General features: G+C 37.9%; 1 protein-coding gene across 7 annotated transcripts in view; it reads right to left on the bottom strand.

The window, feature by feature from the left end:
- EMB (embigin) overlaps positions 1-22,298 on the bottom strand; it is a 247,050-nt gene that overhangs the window by 140,201 nt on the left and 84,551 nt on the right. For 4 of the 7 annotated variants that reach the window (XM_072605669.1, XM_072605670.1, XM_072605668.1 and 1 more), the window contains exon 2: positions 2,872-2,988. In XM_072605669.1, coding sequence (XP_072461770.1) covers positions 2,872-2,988 — 117 coding nt within the window. Of the gene's footprint in view, positions 1-2,871; positions 2,989-16,428; positions 16,697-22,298 lie in introns of those variants that run through there. The other 3 variants (XM_072605673.1, XM_072605672.1, XM_072605674.1) reach the window with 1 other exon arrangement.

Raw genomic sequence — 22,298 nt, 5'->3', positions numbered from 1 at the left:
GCCCCCCACTCCTCATTCCCCTATTCCAGATGGGTATATACTGCCTCCACCTGGAGACCCAACTCTACAGTGAGACCAGGTCTAGTCCTGGAGAGGACTCACAGAAAGAGTCTTTGCTTTACAAAATCCTTTCTTCACTATCAAGCTCTGTTTCATCTACCGCTTTAACATTCCTTTTATTTACACCCTTTGCCTAGCTTCTAAACTCTGATTATTCTGAGTGGGTTCCTGATCCCTGAGCACTGCAACCTTAGCTACCTTGGCCTCTGGATCTCTTGCCTGCTCACTTCCATAATAGCTGCCCATCCCTCCTGGCTTTGGCAGATATCCACAGACTTGACCCTTTGCCTGTGCAGATACCAGCCATGCCTTCCAGCCTTTCATGACCCAGAGCTGCCTAATTTATCCTACCTGTCAGTCTAACTGAATTCTGGAACTGATGTGATTTATTCAGTTAAAACATCAGTCTTCATTTGATGCATTAGCTGTATCAGTAGGTAAGGGTGGAAAGAGCTCGTGATAATTTTGCTGATGAAAGATTGCATAGGTTGATATATTTATTTGAAACTCTCAAAAACTGTGTTAACCTAAAGGATCAGCTACCAAATGACAGGGGGGGATGGGTGAGGAATAAATTTTAAAAAGGGATAAAGTAAAAATGAAACCACCCTAAAGTGAGTGACTGTCGTTATATAAAGAACAACAAACAGTCAGTCAGTCAAGAAACATTTATTAAGCATCTACTGTGTGTCAGCTACTATGCTAACCACTAGAGAAGTAATTCAGTCTAATGGGGAGAGATAACATGCAAGCAACCATGTGAAAACAAGTGACATACAGGACAAAGGAAGAGATAATCCACTAGGAAAAGCACTAGAAATTAAGCTGGAGAGGGAAAAGCTTCTTTTAGAGTTGGAAGCTTGAGAGAAGCCAAGAGGCAGAGATGAGGTAAGAAGACTCTCAGCATGAGGGGGACAATCAGTGAAAAATGCCCAAATTACAGAGATGGGGTAGCTTGTGAAGAACAACAAAGAAGCCAGTGTCACTGGAGTGTAGAGTACAGAACGAGTGTAAGGGTGTAAGAACACTGGAAAGGTGGAGGTGCAGGTTACAAAGGGCTTCACATGCCAGAAAGATTTTATATTTGGTCCTGCAAGCAATAAGGAGACAGCAAAGTTTACTGAATGGATACAAAAGAAAAGAAATGGATCAGACCAAAGAGGAAGATAGGAAATTTGGAACAAGTAGCTCTTACGTAGTAATAACTATATAACTATATATATACATATATATATATATACACACATATATATATACATATGTGCATATATATATCAAAAATCCAGATTAAAAATATCAGTGATAATTTTATCACCGTGATTTTAGGAAGCGATAGCAGGAAGAATATCTGGTGCCTACTAAAAACATTCAAACAAAATGAATAATCAGAATTTGAAAATTTGTCTAACTATATTTAAGTCTCAGCAAATGAAACTGCTAAAATGGCTTAAACCAATTAGAAGTCATATTTTAAAAATGCACCACATCATTTGAATAGATCAGATAACAAAAGCCACTCTTTTTATTTAATGTACCAAAACTTCTTAAACCTTAATTACTCTTACAGTTTACTGTTATTGTAAGAATTACCCCTGAACCATCAGTCAGTAAGTTTTTATGAAGCAACTAAAATAATATGCTAAACACAGCGCTAGACACTAGGGAGACATAGAAAAAAAAAGTTTCTGCCCTTATATTCTATTGCAACACACGACATGTATACATACAAGCAAATGCAAAAACTCTACAAAGCAAATTTAATGTAGTTTGGGCAGGGAATGCTGACAAGAAGCAATAGCAGCCAGAAGCCTTGGGAAAGGCTAATGGAGAAAGTGGCACCAGCTCAGTCTTGAAGATATTTTAAAGAATTTGACCTTATTGAAACATGGATAGATGCCTAAAATCACAAGGGAGGGAATAAAGGGGATGGGGGTAGTGCAATAAATGGTGCACTGTGTCTTATGATTCTAAGGGTTGGCAAGACTTTTTCAAAGGACTCTCTATGAATACTCTGAGCTCTTCAGGGCATGGACTTGAAATAAGAAAGATCTGACTTCAAATCCTGCCATAACACTTTCAGTGTGACCCCCATGCAAGTTACTTGATCTCTCTGTATCTCAGCTTTCTTACCTGTAAAATGGGAGTAATAAGAAAGGGTGTCCCAAAAGCCTAAGGGCAGTTTTAACCTGGTTTTAATAGTTTCAAACTGCTGTAAGACTCTTGGTACTTCCTGTCCATCAAGGCTTTACAAACTTGAAGCTTTATATAAATTCTAGCTTTTATTATTAGGATTTTGGGTTTTTTTTGCCAGTCTGTACACTGAATGCTTTGATGGGTTCAAAGAATCCATGTGGTCAAGACTGCAGTCTGCTGAAAATCTGCTTTGCAAAAATGCACTTGGACCAAATTTAACCATTTTGCCAGGGTAAAAATATGGCTTATAACTCTGGTCATTTCCACTAGCAAAACAGAGGGCCATTTATCATGGCATGTGTTGATTCCCTTATAGTGGTGGTGAAGGTCATCATGCAAGGAGATAAGACACTCAGAGTTTCAGTTGAAAGTGACTGAACATTTAGTGTTCCCACCTAAAATAATAAAGAACCTTATTCTTTTAAAAAGTATGAAAATCTCACCTATAATTCAACCTGAAATCTTTATCAGAAAAAAAAGTATAATGTCATAATGGATGCTAAATATTTTGAAAACATAAATGGAGCAAGATTAATAAATAATCCAACTGCTTTGCCAAGTTGATTAAAACTGGAGGAAAAATACAAAATTGTGATGTGTACAACACCATATATTTACCTATCACCAACACAGTTGCCTCCATAGGAATTAAATCTGGGTATGATGTACTTGTCACATTTTCCTTGCCCATTTCTACAGTTTCTTCAGTGGCAACTGCAGTTGTAAAATCTGCATCTATTGGAAAAAAGAAAAATATGATTTTGTTAGTCTTCATAAGATACACCAGCTAACTCTCTAAAAAACTGGTTTGTATCAAGTAATACAATATATTATCTACTACTTACTACACTATGAAGAGGTAGGCAGAATGATTAAAAAAAGATATAGCTTAGCTAGGCGGCACAGTGGATAAAGCACCAGCCCTGTAGTTAGGAGGACCTCAGTCCAAATTTGGCCTCAGACACTTGACACTTACTAGCTATGTGACCCCAGGCAAGTCACTTAATTCCAATTGCCTCACCAAAAACAAAGATGTATTTCTACAGGCTGGGTTTTTTGGTCTAATTCATGGTTAACAAAGAAAAATATTTTTGAAATAAGCAATTTTCCTCTAAAAATGATATATAATTTCCCTTAAATAATAACTCTAAATATTTTTTGGCCTCCATGTAGTTGTTTCTTTTATTTAAGTTTAATTTCCCTTATTGACATTTTCTCCATCACTTTCTGAAGTCTAGACAATGAGTAAAAATAAAAATGTATATCAAGACATGATTTATACCATTTTCCTATTTCACAGATTTAAATGCTCGCACTGCAAATTTTACAATTGCCTTCGTTAGAGCTGTCTCCAGCGCAAACCTGGATATAACCTACAACCTCAGAATAAAACATATTCACAACAGATAATATTAAGAAGAATGCAATGAGAGGCAGGGGAGAATAAAGAAAATTATAAGATGTAGAAACAATGAGAAGCCAGAGAAAAGGGATCAAGAGGTCAGAGACAAAATAGAAAAGAGTATAGCAAAGGTATGAAACTCAGGCCCAAGCAGACTAAAATGTAGTTGGGAAATGTTTAACAGGCACAACACACACACACACATACAGATAAAATGCTATATTTCTCAATTGATAAATGGTCAAAGGATATGGATATAGGCGTTTGCAGAAGAAGAAATTAAAACTATAATCATGTGAAAAAATGCTCTAAAATCACTATTGATTAGAGAAATGAAAATTAAAACTCTGACATGCCACCTCATACCTATCAGACTGACTAATATGACAGAAAAAGGAAATGATAAATATTGGAGAAGATGAGGGAAAACTGGAACACTAATGCATTGCTGGTGGAGTTGAGAAGTGATCTGAACATTGACAGAAATTTAGGCCTTCTACATCCAGAGAAAGAACTATGGAATTCAATCGCAGAATGTAGCAGATCATTTTTTTGTGTGTGTTTAATATTTTGGTTTGTTATACAATTTCTCTCATTCATTTTAATTCTTCTACACAGCATGACTATAGGGAAAATTTATTTAACAGAAATGTTGCTCGGGGTCAGGGCCCGAGCCCCCTGGATCCCCCTGACCCACGGGCCTCTAATCTGTGGGCCCTGAAGGAAGGAGACCGGAGACAAGATGATCCAAGCAACAACTCTTTATTCAGCTAAGGGTTAGGGTTTATAAAGGCTGCATCCACCAATTACATACATGCTGAGCTCATCCCATTACTTCACCATCTCATGACTATTCCACATCCTTACACCTGCAGTAAGGAAGGAAGCTTATCTTGTTCCTGGAGCTAGTTCCTGGGTTCCCAGGCTCACTTGTAACTTTACTGTACAGGACATCAGTATCTACAGGAACATTAGGTTCCAGGGTCACACAGAGGTTCTGCCAGGGTATGCGTCAGCACCGTTCCCACGGGAACAAGCTTTGCCTCTGACTTGCACCCCCTGGGACCCTCTGGGCCCCTTACAAAATGTATGTATAGAACCTATATAAAATTGTATGCCGTCTCGAGGAGGGATGCGAAAAAAACCTGTTATATGGTAGTGATTGTAGAACACTGAAAAGAAATACAATTTAAAAAAAAAAGAAAAGAAATTTGGAACTATGCCCAAAGGGCAATCAAACTCTGCATACTCTTTAATCCAGCAATACCACTACTAGGTCTATATCACAAAGAGATAATTAAAAATAAGGAGGAAACAGCAATATCGCTTCTGGGACTGTATCCCCAAGAGATCATAAAAATGGGAAAGGGTTCCACATATACAAAAATATTTATAGCACCACTCTTTGTAGTTGCCAAAAATTGGAAATCAAGGGGATGCCCATCAATTGGGGAATGGCTGAATAAATTATGGTATATGAACGTAATGGAATACTATTGCGCCATGAGAAATGATGAACATGAAGACTTCAGGGAGGCCTGGAAGGACTTATATGATCTGATGCTGAGTGAAAGGAGCAGAACCAGGAGCACTTCGTGCACAGCAACGACCACAGTGCTCAAGAGTTTTTTCTGGTCAACTTGGATCTTCATAGCAATGCAAGGACATAAAAAAAGAAATTCCCCAATGATCTTCTAAGGCAACATGCCTTCTACATTCAGAGAAAGAACTATGGAATTCAATTGCAGAATGTAGCAGATCATTTTGTGTGCGTGTGTATGTGTGTGTGTGTATGCATCATGTTTTGGTTTGTTATATGATTTCTCCCATTTATTTTAGTTCTTCTACACAGCATGACTATAATGAAAATATATTCAATAGGAACGTTATGTGTAGATCCTATATAGAATTGTATGCCGTCTTGGGGATGGAGGGGGTTGGTGGGAAATAAGGGGAAAAGAATCTAAGTTTTATGGTAGTGATTGTAGAACACTAAAAATAAATAAAATGATTATATTTTTAAAAAATAAGGGGGAAAGGACCCACATATACATAACATTTAAGGCAGCTCTTTTTTGTGGTGGCAAAAAATTGGAAATTGAAGGGATACCCATCCATTGGGGAATGGCTGAACCAAGTTGTGGTATATGAATGTAATGGAATACTATTGTGCTCTAAGAAATGATGAGCAGGCAGATTTCAGAAAAACCTGTAAAGATTATATGAACTGATGCTGAGTGAAGTGAGCAGAACCAGGAGAACACTGTACTAGGAAAACAATGCTGCTTATTGTGTGATGATCAACTATGATAGACTTAGCTCTTCTCCACAATACAATAACCCAAGACAATTCCAAAAGACTAGTAATAGAAAATGCTAACCACATCCAGAGAGAAAACTATGGAGTCTGAATGCAGATTGAAGCATACTAGTTCCACTTTTTTGTTGCTTTGCTTTTTCCTTCTCATGAATTTCCCCTTTTGTTCTGATTTCTCTTTCCCAACATGACTAATGTGGGAATATATTTAACATGATTGTACATGTATAACCTACACCAGAGTGCTTGCTGTCTTGGAGGGAGCAGTGGAAGGAGGGAAGAAGGGGGAAAAAATTTGAAACTTGAAATTCTATAAAAAAGAACACTGAAAACTATCTTAATACTATTAAGAAAAAAACTATATGACAATGGTAATTTGTGGGTTTTCTAACTCTATACACTACCCATGGGGATTCATTTCTATTTAAGTTTGGTACTACTGGACTAAAGCATAGCAGGTACCTTAAAAAGTGAAGATAAAAAAGGAAAATAAGTGATGTGTGTAGAGTGGCTTTTTTTTCCAGCTCTGATAACAGTCTTGCTTGTTGACTTCGTGTTTCTCTAAGTTATCTATTTATTTTAAAACCTTATTCATAAAAAGCCCAAGTAGTAACTTCAATTTCCCACTTTTCCTCAAAGACCTTTTCAATCTTCATCACTCCTTTATTTTCAGAACACTTGAATTCTCTCTCCTGATCTTTCTTTAAGAACAATCTCAGCTGAAGTCAGAAGCTATGGTGGCAGATTAGTGGCAACCACCCAGTGGATCTCTCCAACATTCCTCCCCAAACAATTTTAAAATCGTTTTATCAAATTTTAGAACAGCAGAGCCAACAAAAAGACAGGGTAAGGTGTTTCTCTGGCTGAGCAGGAGAAGTTTCTAACACCAGGGTAAAGAACTGCCCAGAGCCCACAAAACACACAAACAGCAATAGCTTCTTCAGGAGCTCTCAGTCCTGAGACTGGGTGCAGACAACTGCTCAAAAAGAGATTACATACACACAAAAAAAAGAGAGAGAGATTACAGGTGATGGCTCTGGGTACAGCTGGTGCTGACTGGCAGCCCTATTGTTCATAAGCAGTTTTTTTCCATTCATTACTAGGCCCACATGACCTGCCTGGGCCACATGAGTCTGAGTGACATGGAGCCTGGGGTGGGAGAAGCTTGCTGAATGGGTGGAACAGGAAGAAGCGGAGCCAGAGCAGGGCTGAAGAGAAGTTAGTCTAGAGAGCAGTCAGAGCTAGGAACGATGCAGGCTACCAGGCTGCTGGCTGGTATGAGTAATAGAACTTATTTGTGATTTGTTTAATGGAGCTGGTTTGTGGGAAGCCCAGTGAGGGAAGGCTTGGGGCTGGTGTTGTCCTCTGTATTGTTACTGTGTATAGATTTTTGTTACTATGATGACTTTGGCTTTCTGATGTCTGAATAAATATTTTGGTTCTGTCTTTCATGCAGAGAGTCTGTTGTATTTCACGATTCAGAATTACACCAAGATATTCATGGCCCTGTAGGAGCTGTGAATGTGGCATTGGCGCTACACAGCACAGAGAAGTGCTGCTGGTTGGTCACAAGGGAGCATGGCCCTGGTCATAGTACCAAAGCAAAGAGAAGCACTAACAAATACAGCTAGAGGGGATGGGGGCACTTCCTTGGTAAAGCCATGAGTACAGTCCAGGACCTCTCTAGGATCACACCACCTTGGAAGCACCAAAAACTTGCAGACCCCCCAGAACTAGCTCTGAAAACAGCAGCACAAAAAAAGCCTGAGGCTTGGCATAGTGCCTGCCCACCCTGTGGTGATCCCATGCCCAATATTAACATAAAGTTCAAAGTCAAGAAATGGGCAGAAAAAAATGAGCAGACAGCAACAACAAATCTGACCATAAAAAACTATTAAGGCAGGAGGGAAGACCAAGACATAAACTCAGAAGAACATAACCATGTGAAATGAGCCACAAACAAATAATCAAATAAAAAATGCTAACTATTCAAAGGACTAGAAAACCATGCATACTCTTTGATCCAGCAATTCCATTGGTAGGCATGTATCCCAAAAAAATACATTTCAAATACATAACAAAAACACCTATAGCAGTTCTTTTCATGGTGGCAAAGAGCTAGAAATTGAGGTGATGCCCATTAAATAGGGAATGGCTGAACAAACTATATTTATGATTGTGAAGGAATACTAACGTGCTATAAGAAATAAGCAGGATGTTCTCAGAAAAACCTGGAAAGACTTACATGAACTGAGAAATGAAATTAAGAACCAGAACACTGTACACCATAATGGCAATGCTGTGCGATGATTAACTGTGAATGATTAGCTATTCTCAGCAATACAAAGATTCAGAACAATTCTTACGGACTTGTGACGAAAAATGGTAACTCTCTCCAGAGAAACAACTGATGGGAGTCCGTACATAGATCAAAGCATACTTTTTTTTTACTTTTATTTTCTTGGATTTTGGCAGGGGGGGCACGGTGTGTTCTTTCAGAAAATGTCTGAGAGAAAATTGTTTTGGGTGATTGTACATGAATAACCTATATCAAATTACTTGCCTTCTTAATGAGGGGGGAGGGAAAGAAAGGGAGGGAAGAATTTCAAATTCAATTTTTTGTTAAATGTTAAAAATTGTTCTTCCATGTAATAGAGGGAAATAAAACATTAAAGAAATCATTAAAATTTAATCAAAAGAAAAATTAGCAAATAAAAAGAGGCACATTACTTTTGAAACAGTGCAAAGAGTCAAATTTCACCTGAGAACCATCCTCTTTAAAACAAGACCATAAGGCACAAAGCCTTGGAGGAAAGCTGCTATAATATTAAAATGAGAGAATTCAAAGCCAACCATGGTGTATCTGGAGATTTAAAATAAACATAATACATACACACAAGAATATTCCTTCCAGTTAATGATGAAGTAAACATTATTCTTTTCAAAGATATTACAACCAGCATAAGGTTGATTCATCAAAGATCCTAGCTAGAGATCCTGACAGTTGAAAGTTACCAAAAACTTTGGCTGATGAAGGAAGAAAAGGAGGAAGGAAGGAAGGAAGGAAGGAAGGAAGGAAGGAAGGAAGGAAGGAAGGAAGGAAGGAAGGAAGGAAGGAAGGAAGGGAAGGAGAGAGGGAGAGGGAGGGAGGGGGAGGAAAGGAGGAAGGGGGAGAGGGAGGAAGGGAGGAAGAGGGAGAAAAAATTTAAATGACAAGGTAGATAATGCTAAATTCTTACACTAACTGCCAATAAAACTAGTTATTTTGAATTTCCAAATAGATGGTGCCTATCATAGAACTTTGACAGTTTATTACACTAGATTACATTAAAAAAAAAAACCTAAGAACTCAAAGATATTTTCTTTAGTTACTACTTGATGATACTTCCTGGATTAGCAATCAGTCCTCTAAAATTAGAATACAGTGTAGCTAAAATGAGGTGTAGTGTTTAGCCTGTATAGACAAGCATCTCACACAATATTACTAGATAAGGTCAAAATAGGTACATGATTTACCCATAAAGAGTGATACCATAAGCAAATTAGGACAGCACGGAATAGTTTATCTGTCAGATCTATGGATAAGGAAAGAATTTAGAACCATACACAGAGCATTTCAAAATGTAAAATTTTTATTACATTAAATTAAAAAGGTTTTATTAGAAGGAAAGCAGAAAGCTGGGGAACAATCTTTACATCCTGTGCATCTGATAAAGGCCTCATTTCTCAAATATATAAAACTGAGTCAAATGTATAAGAAAACAAGTCATTCCCCAATTGATAAATGGTCAAAGGATATAAATAGGCAGTTTTCAGATGAAGAAAATAAAGCTATCTATAGTCATATGAAAAAATGCTCTAAATCACTATTTATTAGAGAAATGAAAATTAAAACAACTCTGAGGTACACCTATCAGATTGGCTAATGTGACAAAAAAAAAGGAATATGATAAATGTTAGAAGGGATGTGGAAAAAATAGGACCCTAATGCACTGTTGGTGGAATCATGAACTGATCCGGTCATTCTAGAAAGCAATTTGGAACTATGCTCACATGGGTATAAAATTGTGCAATACCACGGCTAGGGTCTGTATCTCAAAGAGATCATAAAAAAATGGAAAAGGAAGAAAAATAATTATAGCAGCTCTTTTAGTGATGGCAAAGAATTAGAAATCAAATATTCTTCAATTAGGAAGTGGCTGAACAGTTGTGGTATATGAATGTGATGGAATATTATTGTTCCATAAGAAATGACAAACAAGATGATTTCAGTAAAATCTGGAAAGACTTGCCTTAACTGATGCAAAGTGAGGGAGGACCAGAAGATTTTACAGTCACAGCAATATTTAATGAAGAATTGTGAATGACTTAGCTATTCTCAGCAATACAGTGATCCAAGACAGTCCCAAGGGACACATGATGAAGCATGCTATCCACCTCCAGAGAAAGAACTGATATTGTCTGAATACAGACTGAAGCAAGCCATTCTTCACTTTCCTTCATTCTTTTTGTTTGTTCAAGTATTCTATTGTACAAAATTGCTAATATGAAAATGTTTCACATGATTGTACATGTATAACCTATCAGATTGCTTACTATCTCAGGAACGGGGAAGGGGAGGGGGGATAGAATTTGGAAATCAAAACTTTGAAAACAAAGTTTAAAAAATTTAACATGTAATTGGGGGAGGGGTGGATAAAATACTATATTTAAAAAAATTAATCCTCTAAGACCTCATTCTCACTTTAAAAAGAAATGCCTTTGCTGTAAAGTCTCAAAATAACAAACCTTTTATAGGGCAACACTAAAGGTATCATGAAATACTAATGTAACAACATTACAATAGTTAGCTTGCTTTAAGTCTAAAAGCTATTGCTTTTATAAAGGCCTCTTAGAGCCACAGTATTCTGTCCTTCGCTTCTTTAGGTATTTTTTATTAGATGAAAAATGGAGAATTACAATTGCTATGAGCCCCCAGTCAGGAAAATCACTAACATTTTGGGAGTACAAATGCTCTTTGATATAATTTACATCTATATTTAACTCCAGATAACCCCTATTACCTGTGTGATTGAGTCAAAATACATTTTACCAGAAATGTTTGTGTAAGGAAGCAGAATCTATTAAGGAATTTGTAAAGAGAGCAGACCTTTTCTTGGAATTTCCTTCAATCCTTGATGAGGTAGGGATAACTGGTAGCATCAGCCTAAATCTTCAGGCCCTGGATCTTTATTGGGCTTATGGCCCTTTTCAGTCTTTGTCTTCTTTACCATGGTTCAGTCCTATTTTTTTTTTTTTTTGTCCTTTCTCAAGTTTTCCTTGTGCTACTGATCCTTTCTGACTCAGGTCTTGATGGGTCCACACCTCCCTGTCTTTTGCCAGACTCTCAATGGTTAAGTCTAAAATGAGCTGAAAGACTCATGATGGAAAATTATCCACCTCCAGAGAAAGAACTATGGAGTCTGAACGTGGATCGAAGCATGCTATTTTCATCTTTTTTTTCCTCTCATGGATTTTCCTTTTTGTTCTGGTTCTTCTTTCACAACATGACTAATGTGGAAATAAGTTTAACCTCACTGCACATTTATAACCTATATCAGATTGCTTGCTGTCTTGGGGAGAGAAGAGTGGAAAAACTTTGGAACTCAAAATGTTATTTAAAAAATGATTGCTGAAAATAATCTTTACATTGGAAAAAAAATTAAAAAGATAGAGAACATTACTAGATATAAAATGACCAAGTTTGATTATGTCAAATTTAAAAGGTTTTGAATAACAAAATCAATGTAACCAAGATTAGAAAGCAGAAAAGTTGGGAAATTTTTTTTTTACAGATGTCTCTGAAAAAGACCTCATTTCTCAATAAAGAATTGAGTTAAATTTATAAAAAATAAAAACATTGATAAATGATCAAAGGATATGAATAGGCAATTTTCAGATGAAGAAATTAAAGCTATCTTTAGTCATATAAAAAAATGTTACAGGTCACTACTGATTAGAGAAATGCAAATTAAAACAACTCTGAGCTACCACCTCACACCTATCAAATTGGTTAATATGACAGAAAAGAAAATGATAAATTCTGGAAAAGATATGGGAAAACTGGGACGCTAATACACTGTAGGTGGAGTTGTAAACTGAGTAAACCACTCTTGAAAACAATTTGGAACTATGTCCAAAAGGCTATAAAACTTTGCATATCCTTTTACCCAAGCAATAACACTACTAGGTCTGTATCCCAGAGATTTTTTTTTAAAGGGGGCGGGGGAAGACCTATTTGTACAAACTATTTATAGCAGCTCTTTTTGTGGTGGCAAAGAATTGGAAATTGAGGGAATGCCCATCAATTGTGGAATGACTAAACAAGTTGTGGTATATGATTGGAATGGAATATTATTGTACTATAAGAAATGACAAGCAGGATGATTTCAGAAAAACCTGAAAAGACTTAAATAAACTTGTACAAATAAAGTTAACAGGAGCAGAACATTGTACACAGTAACAACAATACTGTATGATCAACTGAATGACTTAGCTATTCTCAGAAATACAAAGATCCAAGGCAATTCCAAAGGACTATCCACCTCCAGAGAAAGAACTGCTGGAGTCTGAATGCAGATCAAAGCATACTATGCTTCATTTTATCTTTTTCATGGTTTTTTTGTTGTTTTTTTCTAACCTGTGTCTTCTTTCACAACATGACTAATATGGAAATGTTTTACATGATTCCACATGTATAACCTATATCAAATTGCTTTTACTATCTCGGGAAGGAGAAAAATTGGACCTTAAAATTTCAAAAAAAATGAATATTAAAAAATTGTCTTTACATGGTATTTTTTTAAAGAAAAGAGAGATGCCAAATGCAAGTTTAATTCATTTTGTGAATATTTTCCCAGATAACCCCCTCCCAGGTTAACTTTCAAAACCTTTAATTTGACTTACCTCCTAGTCTCCAAGGAGAAGCTAAGGTAGTTGTTACGTGTAGGAAGATAACTCAGTTCTCCCACAAAGGCATTTTTATTATTTAAATAGGTAGATGGAGAGATAGGGATGGAGTAGTGTACAAGTAACTGGCCTCCAAACCAGAAACAACTGGTTCCAAGTCCTATCTCTGGCTCATGCTAGCTGGTGGGTCCATGGGCACATCAACTAACTTCTAGGCAACTATCTAAAACTATAATTTGCAGAGGTGTGTTCATATACATTAAATAGCTAGAATGCCTCACTGGGAACACATAATGCTGATAAAATCACAGATATGAACTTTTAAAAAAAAACACAAATTAACTGGAATGTCTTCCTTAGCATAGCAAGAGCTACTACAACAGTAGTGCTCCAAAGGTTGGTTTGGGAACCAATGAAGATAAGATAAGGCCAGAGGTCACCAGACTCTAAAGAGCTGATAGCCTGTGTGAAGAATTACAAGAAAGAAGCAAGCAATTAATTTATCAAGAGCCTACTATGGACCAGGTATGGTGCTAAACACTTTAAAATATTTCATGTGATCCTCACAAGCATAAGAGGTAGGCTCTATGATTATTCCAATTTTACAGTTAAGGAAACTAAGTGAGGCAAACAGAGATTGATTCACTTGCTCAGGGTCACATAACTAGTGAGTGTCTAAGGTCATATCTGAATCCAAGTCTTCCTGACTCTAGACCTATCAGCATTCATCCATTGACACCTAGTTGCCCCATGAGATACTGAGCATAATAAGTTAGTGTATTATAATGACTAGAGAGGAAAAAGTCTACTCATCTACTCTGTCTAGATGAAATTCTGGATCCTTTTTCAAAAGGGTTTTCCATCAAATAACAAGTTTTATGTATATTAAATTTCTTATCTTGGATGGCAAACCTTGGAGTCTATATATTCAACTTATCTTACATAATATCGTCAGACATAATACTCAAAGTAAAACCAGCATTTAATTTATTAAACATTTAGTATTTGCCAGGCACTGTTCTAAGCACTTTACAAATACTGCCTCATTGATCACTTGTAAATATCTTATTTGATACTCAATAAGGATTGGAATATTTGATGATGAAGACTTGAAATAAAAGGAAATATATATTTTTAAAAACTGTCCTGAAATTTAAATTTTTTCATAGAAATGTGAAATACTATAAAATCAACTTTGCACATTTTCTGTTAAGAAAAAAAATGTTATTCCAAAGTTTCTCCACCTGGTATTTTGACTTAGTGTTTTTATGTATATCTCCTTACTATTTTTTTCTATCTTCACATCATAAAATTTTATAGTAGAAAGGAACTTTAGACATCATCGACCAGTTAACCTTCCTGTTTTACAGAGGAGGACACTGAAGCCCCGAATACCAAAGGGACTTGCCAACATCACTGAGCTGACGTTAGAGTTGAAACTAGAACCAACATCTCCTAACCAGTGATCTGTGTGCAACATGTCGCTTTTTTAGAGGAATATATTTAAACCTCCAAAATAGATCTCACACTACAGTAACTTATTACAAAGTAAGTCACAGCTCAAAGAAAATGAGTAGCAAAACAGAAAAAAAAAAAAAAGAGGAAGGCAGGGGCTGCATTGCCCAACTGGAATTGGCCAGAGTGATAGAGCTAGTAAGTGTACAGGTAACATTTGAACTGAAGGTTTCCTGACTCCAAGTCCAACACTATTTATAAAGCTACCTAGTTGCCCTTTGCATATAGGAGACATCATGGGGGAGAGGAGGGGAAAATATTACATTCAACCTTATAACTTCTTTTATAGATGAGGAAACTGAAGACTGAAGAGAACGCTTAGTCAAAATGAAGAGGCCTGGAACGTTCTAACCAAATATTCTTTGTCTTTATCAAAGACTCTAATTCCCATGGACTTGCCATGAAGTCAGAGGTATAGCTAACTTACAGCAAATCACCCCAGTCCCTTTGTTTTAGGGGCTTCCACCAGGGAAGTAGTGTACAAAACAGACCTGGATGGATTGATTAAACACACATACCACACGCCAGGATATCAAGTAGACATTCAATCAGAGAATGGAACAGTCCACCACCCCCACGTCTACAATACAGTCAGGTGCTTATAGCCCTTTTAAAACTCAATTTTTCTTTATGTCTTCCTTTGATATTCATTCTAACTTAATTTCACCCATAAGGTGGGAAATGGAGGACAAAAGGATGATTTCACAGAGCTCAGGATATCTACCGGTTATTTCCCTCCCCAAGCATTCTTTTTCCACTAGGGTTTCCCCAGATATTCACTTTAATTTCCCCAACAAAACGGTGATTACATGCATTCTTTTCACTGACCCCAGCGGGGATATCAGTAGTACTCAGAACTGGAAACCATTGTTCGGGAAATAAAATGAAGAAGATATTTGGAGGGGAAAGGGGGAGGGAAGCTCCAGACAGTTAACGATCAAATGGGGATAGAAGAAAAAAGGGTAGTAAAATTAGATAGGGAACAAAGGCACACCTTGAAATGGATGCTAATGGTTCTTTATAAATATACAATGGTTGGTGACCAGAAAGATTAAACATACTCCAAAGTTATAAAAATAAAAGATGCTTTGAGTTCATAAAAATGAGATCTTTGGGTCTGCGTTATTTATGATATTCTTTAAAAAATAATATCTTTTTATATGTAAAAGTATTCTTCTATTGGTATATTCGTTTTTGTCTAATACACGTACTTTTCGCCTGCTCGGTTTCATGGGATAGTATCAGGTGATGCTAATCATCCGTAAGATAAAATGGCAACTTTACTATTGGATTTTGGCATCACGCCTGTATCTGTACCTGTACAGATACATGCCTGCCTTCCCCAAGGCAGACACAGAAGAAAACATTCTTTTAAAAATCCAGAGAAAGGAAAAAACCATGCCAATTTTCTTTTGGAGCTCCTGAGTCTCTCTTCACTGGAGTTTGAAATTCATCTCAGAAAAGGCTCCGCAAACACTTCCTTTCGTGCGATGCAGAGGACAGGGAGAAAGGAGCGGTTATCTGTCCTGTGACCAATACCGGGAGCGGAAAAGATGTGACCTAGAAAGTGCTTTCTGAGGTTGTCCCTGCTCTCAGTGGCGTCTCCAGCCGCAGCTGTGTCCTTAAAACAAGGCTAAACCTGCTTAAGACCCAGACTCCAAAAGTTCTGTATTCGCCCAAAGAAGAGATGTGGAGATGGCAGACCAGAGGCCCCGTGTTTCTCCCTTTACTCATTTAGCTCAATATCGGAACCACAAGCCAATAGGAAAGTTCTCCACCCATCTTGGACAAGGTATCTACGATCCCCACTCTCCCCTTCCCCGCAACTTGCTTCCTTTCCCGAGTTAGGCGCAGCTTCCCATTGGGGATGCTAAGTGAAACAGACACACATCACCCCCAATAGCCCTCTCCCCTCCACCCCCTCGTCCCCACCTCTCCTAGGTGGTCCCCGGCCTGAGGAAAGAAGGGAGGACCTCAAAGATGCTTCTTTTACCTGAGGTAGTGCCTTGCGAAAAGCATGGGACAGCCACGAAAAGGAAGATACTGAGCGGCAGAGCCCCCAGCGCGGAGCGCATGGTGCTGGTCAGGGGTGGCAGGGTGGCCCAGATGACAGCCGGGTGGCGGGCGAGGCTGCGCTCCCCCCTTCTGCCGGTCGGGGTGGTGGGGGTCACTCGCTGCGGGCCCTACACTCTCTCGCAACAGACTGGTCAGCGGTATGTCCGAGAAGGAAGTGTAGATGTGGGTGGGGAGAGAAGTAGCTTAGAGAAAGGCTATGTGGGAGGGGCGAGGCTAAGCTTTCCTCCTCCCCCTGAAACCCTTTCTTTCCCACCCCCACCCCAACCCCCGGGCCAGTCTTGAATAAGTACATGGTGCCTCCATCAATTATTCAGCCCAGCATCTCCAACTAGTTTATCTCCCCTGTGAAGTGACTGCCTCGCCTCAGCAGGCTCTACTCAACCCATGGGGCCTCTGCAGATCTTAGGAAGGACTTAAGAAATACTAACAAAAAATTGGCCTTACAGAACCCCCTGCTAGGCACTTACAACTAATTTTGATTAGGTACATAGGACGAAAAGGTCACTTTCTTTCTCCTCACGTGTCCTTATTTTAGAGACTTTTATTTCCATTGACTGTCCTATATTTGGCTCAATTATCTTCATTTCCCACATGAGGGGCTTGGACTAAATGATCCCTTATATCCCTTTCAGTTGTGACATTCTGTGGGATCCTTTAATAAAGAAAGCCAGTTTCCTAATGTATTAAACTGCACTCCTTACCATAAAATCTCAAGAGGCCTGTTCTCTGAAGGTTAAGGTTTAGCAATCTCCTGGCTCCCACTGACAGAGTATATGTTTTCCTTTGTTTGTTTGGCAAAGATACACTTTGAAGTAGTCACCCTAGAGCTTGAGTGGAAAAAAACAACCCAAAATAGAGCAGATATGCAGTATATTGTTCTCACTCAAGCACATTCTGGGGGTGGGGGAGGGGAAGACAGGTAACTAACCTGTGGTGTAATGACTTGGAATGTCCTATACTCAATAAAAAATAAAACAGAATGTATTCAGTGCAGCTACACCATTACATTATTAAAGGGTAATAATAATAATAATAGGTGATATTATTGAACTACATTTTTTTCCATTTAAAAAATTGCACAGTTTTTTTTCTCCAAAAGCTGGAATCCTTACTTTATTAATACCGAACCCAAAATTTCAGAGAAATGAAATGCCTCAGGGACATAGTCTCTGCAGGCAGGTCATACAGTTTTGAACCGAAAATGAACAGTTGAGTTCTAACAATTTATGATAAATACTGTTATAATCAGCATTTAAAAATGCTCCATCAGAGGACTCCTTTTTGTTTCATCTCCATCATCGGTCCATGATGCATTACAAAGAAGAGTGAAGCTGGAATCACAGTTCTGTTTGGAGTTCAAATCTTTGTTTTGACACTGTATACCTTTAGGGAAGTTACTAACTTTTCTGGACCTCAGTTTCCTCATCTGTAAACATGAGAGACTGTATTAGATAACCTGTAAGTTCTCTCTCATCTCTAATTCTATGCTTCATTTCAGATAGAAGGAAAAGAGGGAGTGATTAGAAGTATATGGAAGTTTTAAATAGAACAAAAACTATATTTTTTCTACTACTGTTAAATGGGAATGAATGTAGGGGGGTTGTCAGTTATGTAATTATCAGTATATTTCATATCATATAACCACAAACTTGGAAAGTAGTTTAGTGGAGGTCTTGAAATTGGATATTATTGGATCAAGTACCTTGCTATAATTAGTATTATAAAGTAGAGAATATGGTGGTTATGTTCAAAACAGACTTTAGAGCATAGGCCTTCATAAAACTATTAATCAGAGGAAAGCTTTCTAATCAAGAAAAATGATCAATTAACTGGGAACCTAATACTTAGATTAAGGGTTAATGCTTTCTAAAAGCTTTGTCAAGACTCTATTGTTTGCTTTGCTGAACAGTATAAGGTACTGATAATTTTCCCAGGTATTTGGGGTTCAAGTCCCATTGAAGAGTTACCACTCTCCCTATGTGCCCTCATGTAATATGTGGTCAATTGTGATTTCAACCCTCTGATTATATTTTCATGAGCTTTTTTTCCCCTATGGAAAATGAGAGTCGTTCAAGTGTTGAACCAAACAGACTATGTTACTGAAGTCGTTTGTCTGTATTAGGCATATAGTTCAAATGAGTTTTTAAATTGCAAGTGTGAAAACAAATGAACAATGAGTTAATGAATGACTAACAAATAAGTCAATTTTAATTAACAGGTCAAGGAGCCAAATCTGTGACGCCATGACCTAAAAGGCAAATTGTTACACATGAATATGCTGAACCGGGAATAGGGGAGAAAAATTTATGTCAGCATAGAAGATGGACTTATTCTGGACTTAAAAGAATCCAGGGAAGTCAGTTAATTGAGATGAAGAAAATAAACATTCCAGGTATGAGGAACAACCTGAGAAATTGCTCAGAGCTGAAAGGTGGATTGTCTTCAAGGAATATTCAGGAAGTCAGTGACACTGGATCAATGAGAATGTGATAGAAGACTGAAAAGGGGGAGGCAGGTGGGGAACATGCTAGCTTATGAAAGGCTTTGAATGCCAACCAGTGCATTTTGTATATGATCATAGAGGCAATAGGGAACCTTTGGAGATTATTGAGTAATACGGTGTAATGGTCAGACATGAACTTTAGGAAAGTCACTTTAAGGGCTGAATAGAAAATAAATTGGAGTAGAGAGTTGAAGCAGACAGACCCACTCAGAAGTTATTGCAATAGTGAGGTGATGAAGGCCTACACTAGACTGGTGGCAGTTGCAGGAGAGAAGGGCATATTGTGGAGATGATGTGATGGTGAGATCTTTCCTTCACAAGAGTGAACCTAACTGGAAATCAGTTTCTACTAACTATACAACATTAGAGTCAGACTAATATGGATGGAATGTTGCACTTTGAGTCAGAAAGAATAGCATGAAAATCCCGCATTCTTCTCCATTCATCTACTAAATAGCCTTGGACAATGAACCCAAGGGTGGAGAACCTACAGCCTTGACACCACATGTGGCCTTCTAGGTCCTTGGGTGTGGCCTTATGACTAAATTAAAGTTTTACAGAACAAATCCTTATATTAAGGGGATTTGTTCTGTGAAGTTTGGATTCAAAGAGCTACACTTGAGGACCTAGAGGGCCATGGGTGGCCTTGAGGTTCCCCACCCCTGAATTCTAACCTTTATGAACTCCCCCCACAAATTCCTCTAGACACATATGGCTATGTAGTTTCTATCCTTGTCTTGTGTCTAACCAATATCTGAGGGGGGCCTAGGTGGTCAAGGAACCTAGCCTCTGAGATTCCCCAATGCGCACATGTACATATCCACTGACCCACACATTCTCATGCTTTAGAGTAAGAGGGGAGCTGCTCTTATGCCCTTGCTTTCCTTCAGACACACTAACTGAGTCAAGCACACTAACCCCTCTTCCAAGAAGCAGATCAATTACTACCACTCATTCAATTGCCATTGTAAATAAGAAAAGTAATTGAAGTATTTTAGGGTCAAAACATTACAAAAACAGTATTCTGGAGGGGAAAAATATGAGAGTTCTTAAAGAAACTAAGCTAGGTTGCATAGTGGATAGACTATCAAGAAGACCCAGTTTCAAATCTGGCCTCAGATTCTTACTGTGTTACCCTAGAAAAGTCACGTAGCCCTGTTTGCTTCAGTTTCTTCATCTGTAAAATAAGCTGGAGAAGGCAATGGGAAACCACTCCAGTATCTCTGCCAAGAAAACCCTAAATGGGGTCGCAAAGAACTGGGCACCACTGAATAACAACAACCGCTCCTGAAGCCTCCTTAACCACAGGTAAAATAATCCCAATGAGGGAGTGGGATGTGTCATCTCAGCTCCTTCCTATTACATAATTGGGAGATGAGATCAGTTTGCAGATAAAGGGCGTAGTTCTCAGACAAGGGAATGGTATGCAGGGGATGGGAATTGCTACAATGGTTTAGATTGGGGACACTGACCTTTAGCGAATTTTTCAGGAATATGGATGGTAGATTAAGTTACAAAGATGGGGACACATGTTTCAGCACAAAAGTGGAGGTACTGTTACAAGATAAGAATTGTGAAACAAGTGACCTGAGGTTACCTAAGTAAAACTTATGCCCAAGGGAAATACTAGATTGATTAAGTCTTAACAAAATAGAATTAAAAGTCAATTTTCAATTTCACAATTGTCCCTTTTGATTTTGGGGAAGCCATGCTTCCTATGAATCACTTAGCCCAATTAAAGTTACAAATCAAAACGTAATAAAAATCATATATATATGTATATATATATATACATATATATATCAGTCTGTAATTTTAATAAATCTGAAGTAATGATTACAGAAACAAAAAATGCTATGAATAAGAAATTTGAATCATTGTGAAACATAATGTGTTTCTTGGGAATGAATTCATCAAAGCCAAAAGACAATGAGGAGGCCTACAGCTAGAAGGACTCGGTGGCATGGCACAGGTCCCTTGATGGTCTCACATAGAATCTGGGCTACTATTTCTGCTTGTCCTAATGCTGTAACTCCAATATAAAACGGAATAGGGACTATTTTATCTCAGATCCTCTAATTTAATGGAACTAATTTGAGAGAGGATGGCCCCAAAACCACCAAGTTTATAACTATTCACCCGTCTTTGAGATCACATGGGACTAACTCATTGACACACTCCATTGAGGGCAGCCCCCTTCAGTAAGCAGATCTTACAAAGGTAACAGTACATGGGGAGGGAACCAAAGGAAAGGGTGAATATTAAGTTTTTTCCTAGTAACTCATTCCCAGTATCCACTTCATTAGCACATCATGTCATAGGGCTCAGATGTCTCAAGCAGATAATCTGGTTTCTGAAAATATCTCCTCCTCGGCATTCTGGGGTAGAGCTGTCCTCAGAGAAACAGGTTTCTCCTAGATCTGCTTCTCTGGTTCAGGTTATTTGCAGAGATTCTTGGATGTTTCTGCTATAAATTCTTGCAAAACAGACCTTCATACCATTTAGTACATCCTCCTAAATTGGGTATTCCGATAACTAGCTCAAGCATCAGGAACCCATAATTAACTCAAAACTTCAAAGAATTTAATTTTTACACCTCACTTGCTGTTACCTAAACCTTGTCCCTGATAGGGACACTTCTATCACAGACTAAAAGAAGAATCTTAAAAAGAAATCCACAAGGGCCTGACTTGTATGATGAACCATTCTGAGTAAAGATTAATAATCACCTAAGTAGATACATAAGCTAGGGTGCGTAAAAGGAAAACCTTCAATCTATTACTTGCAACTGCCTTGTGATATGAATTAGCAACTACCTAATTTTAAACATTTTAAAATATCAAAGAAGGCAAGGGTCTAAAACTTTTGAGTTAAGCTTTAAAAATAAATCGTCCCCTCCATTCAATTTTGAAAGTCTTTACATTAAATCTTTATCTAAATCTAACTCCTCCTTAAGAAGACATTATCATTATATCAGCTTGAAAGAATGAAATATTTCAAAAACTTATTCTTCTACATAAACATACAACTTTAAAGGAGGTGGCAAGCTCAAAAAAGTGTTTTACTTAGTTATTTAGGATGTGAACTTGATGTTACCTATTGGTATATTGGTGGCGCAGTGGATAGAATGCTGGGCCTGAAGTCAGGAAGACTCATTTTCTTAAATTCAAATCTGGCCTCAGATACTTACTAGCTGTGTGACCCTGGACAAGTCACTTAACCCTATTTGCCTCACTTCCTCATCTACAAAACGAACTGGAGAAGGAAATGGCAAACCACTCCAG

This window comes from Notamacropus eugenii, chromosome 4, assembly GCF_028372415.1.
Source record: "Notamacropus eugenii isolate mMacEug1 chromosome 4, mMacEug1.pri_v2, whole genome shotgun sequence".
NCBI classification, from domain to species: Eukaryota; Metazoa; Chordata; class Mammalia; order Diprotodontia; family Macropodidae; genus Notamacropus; species Notamacropus eugenii.
This window is presented reverse-complemented; position numbering and strand designations above follow the sequence as displayed.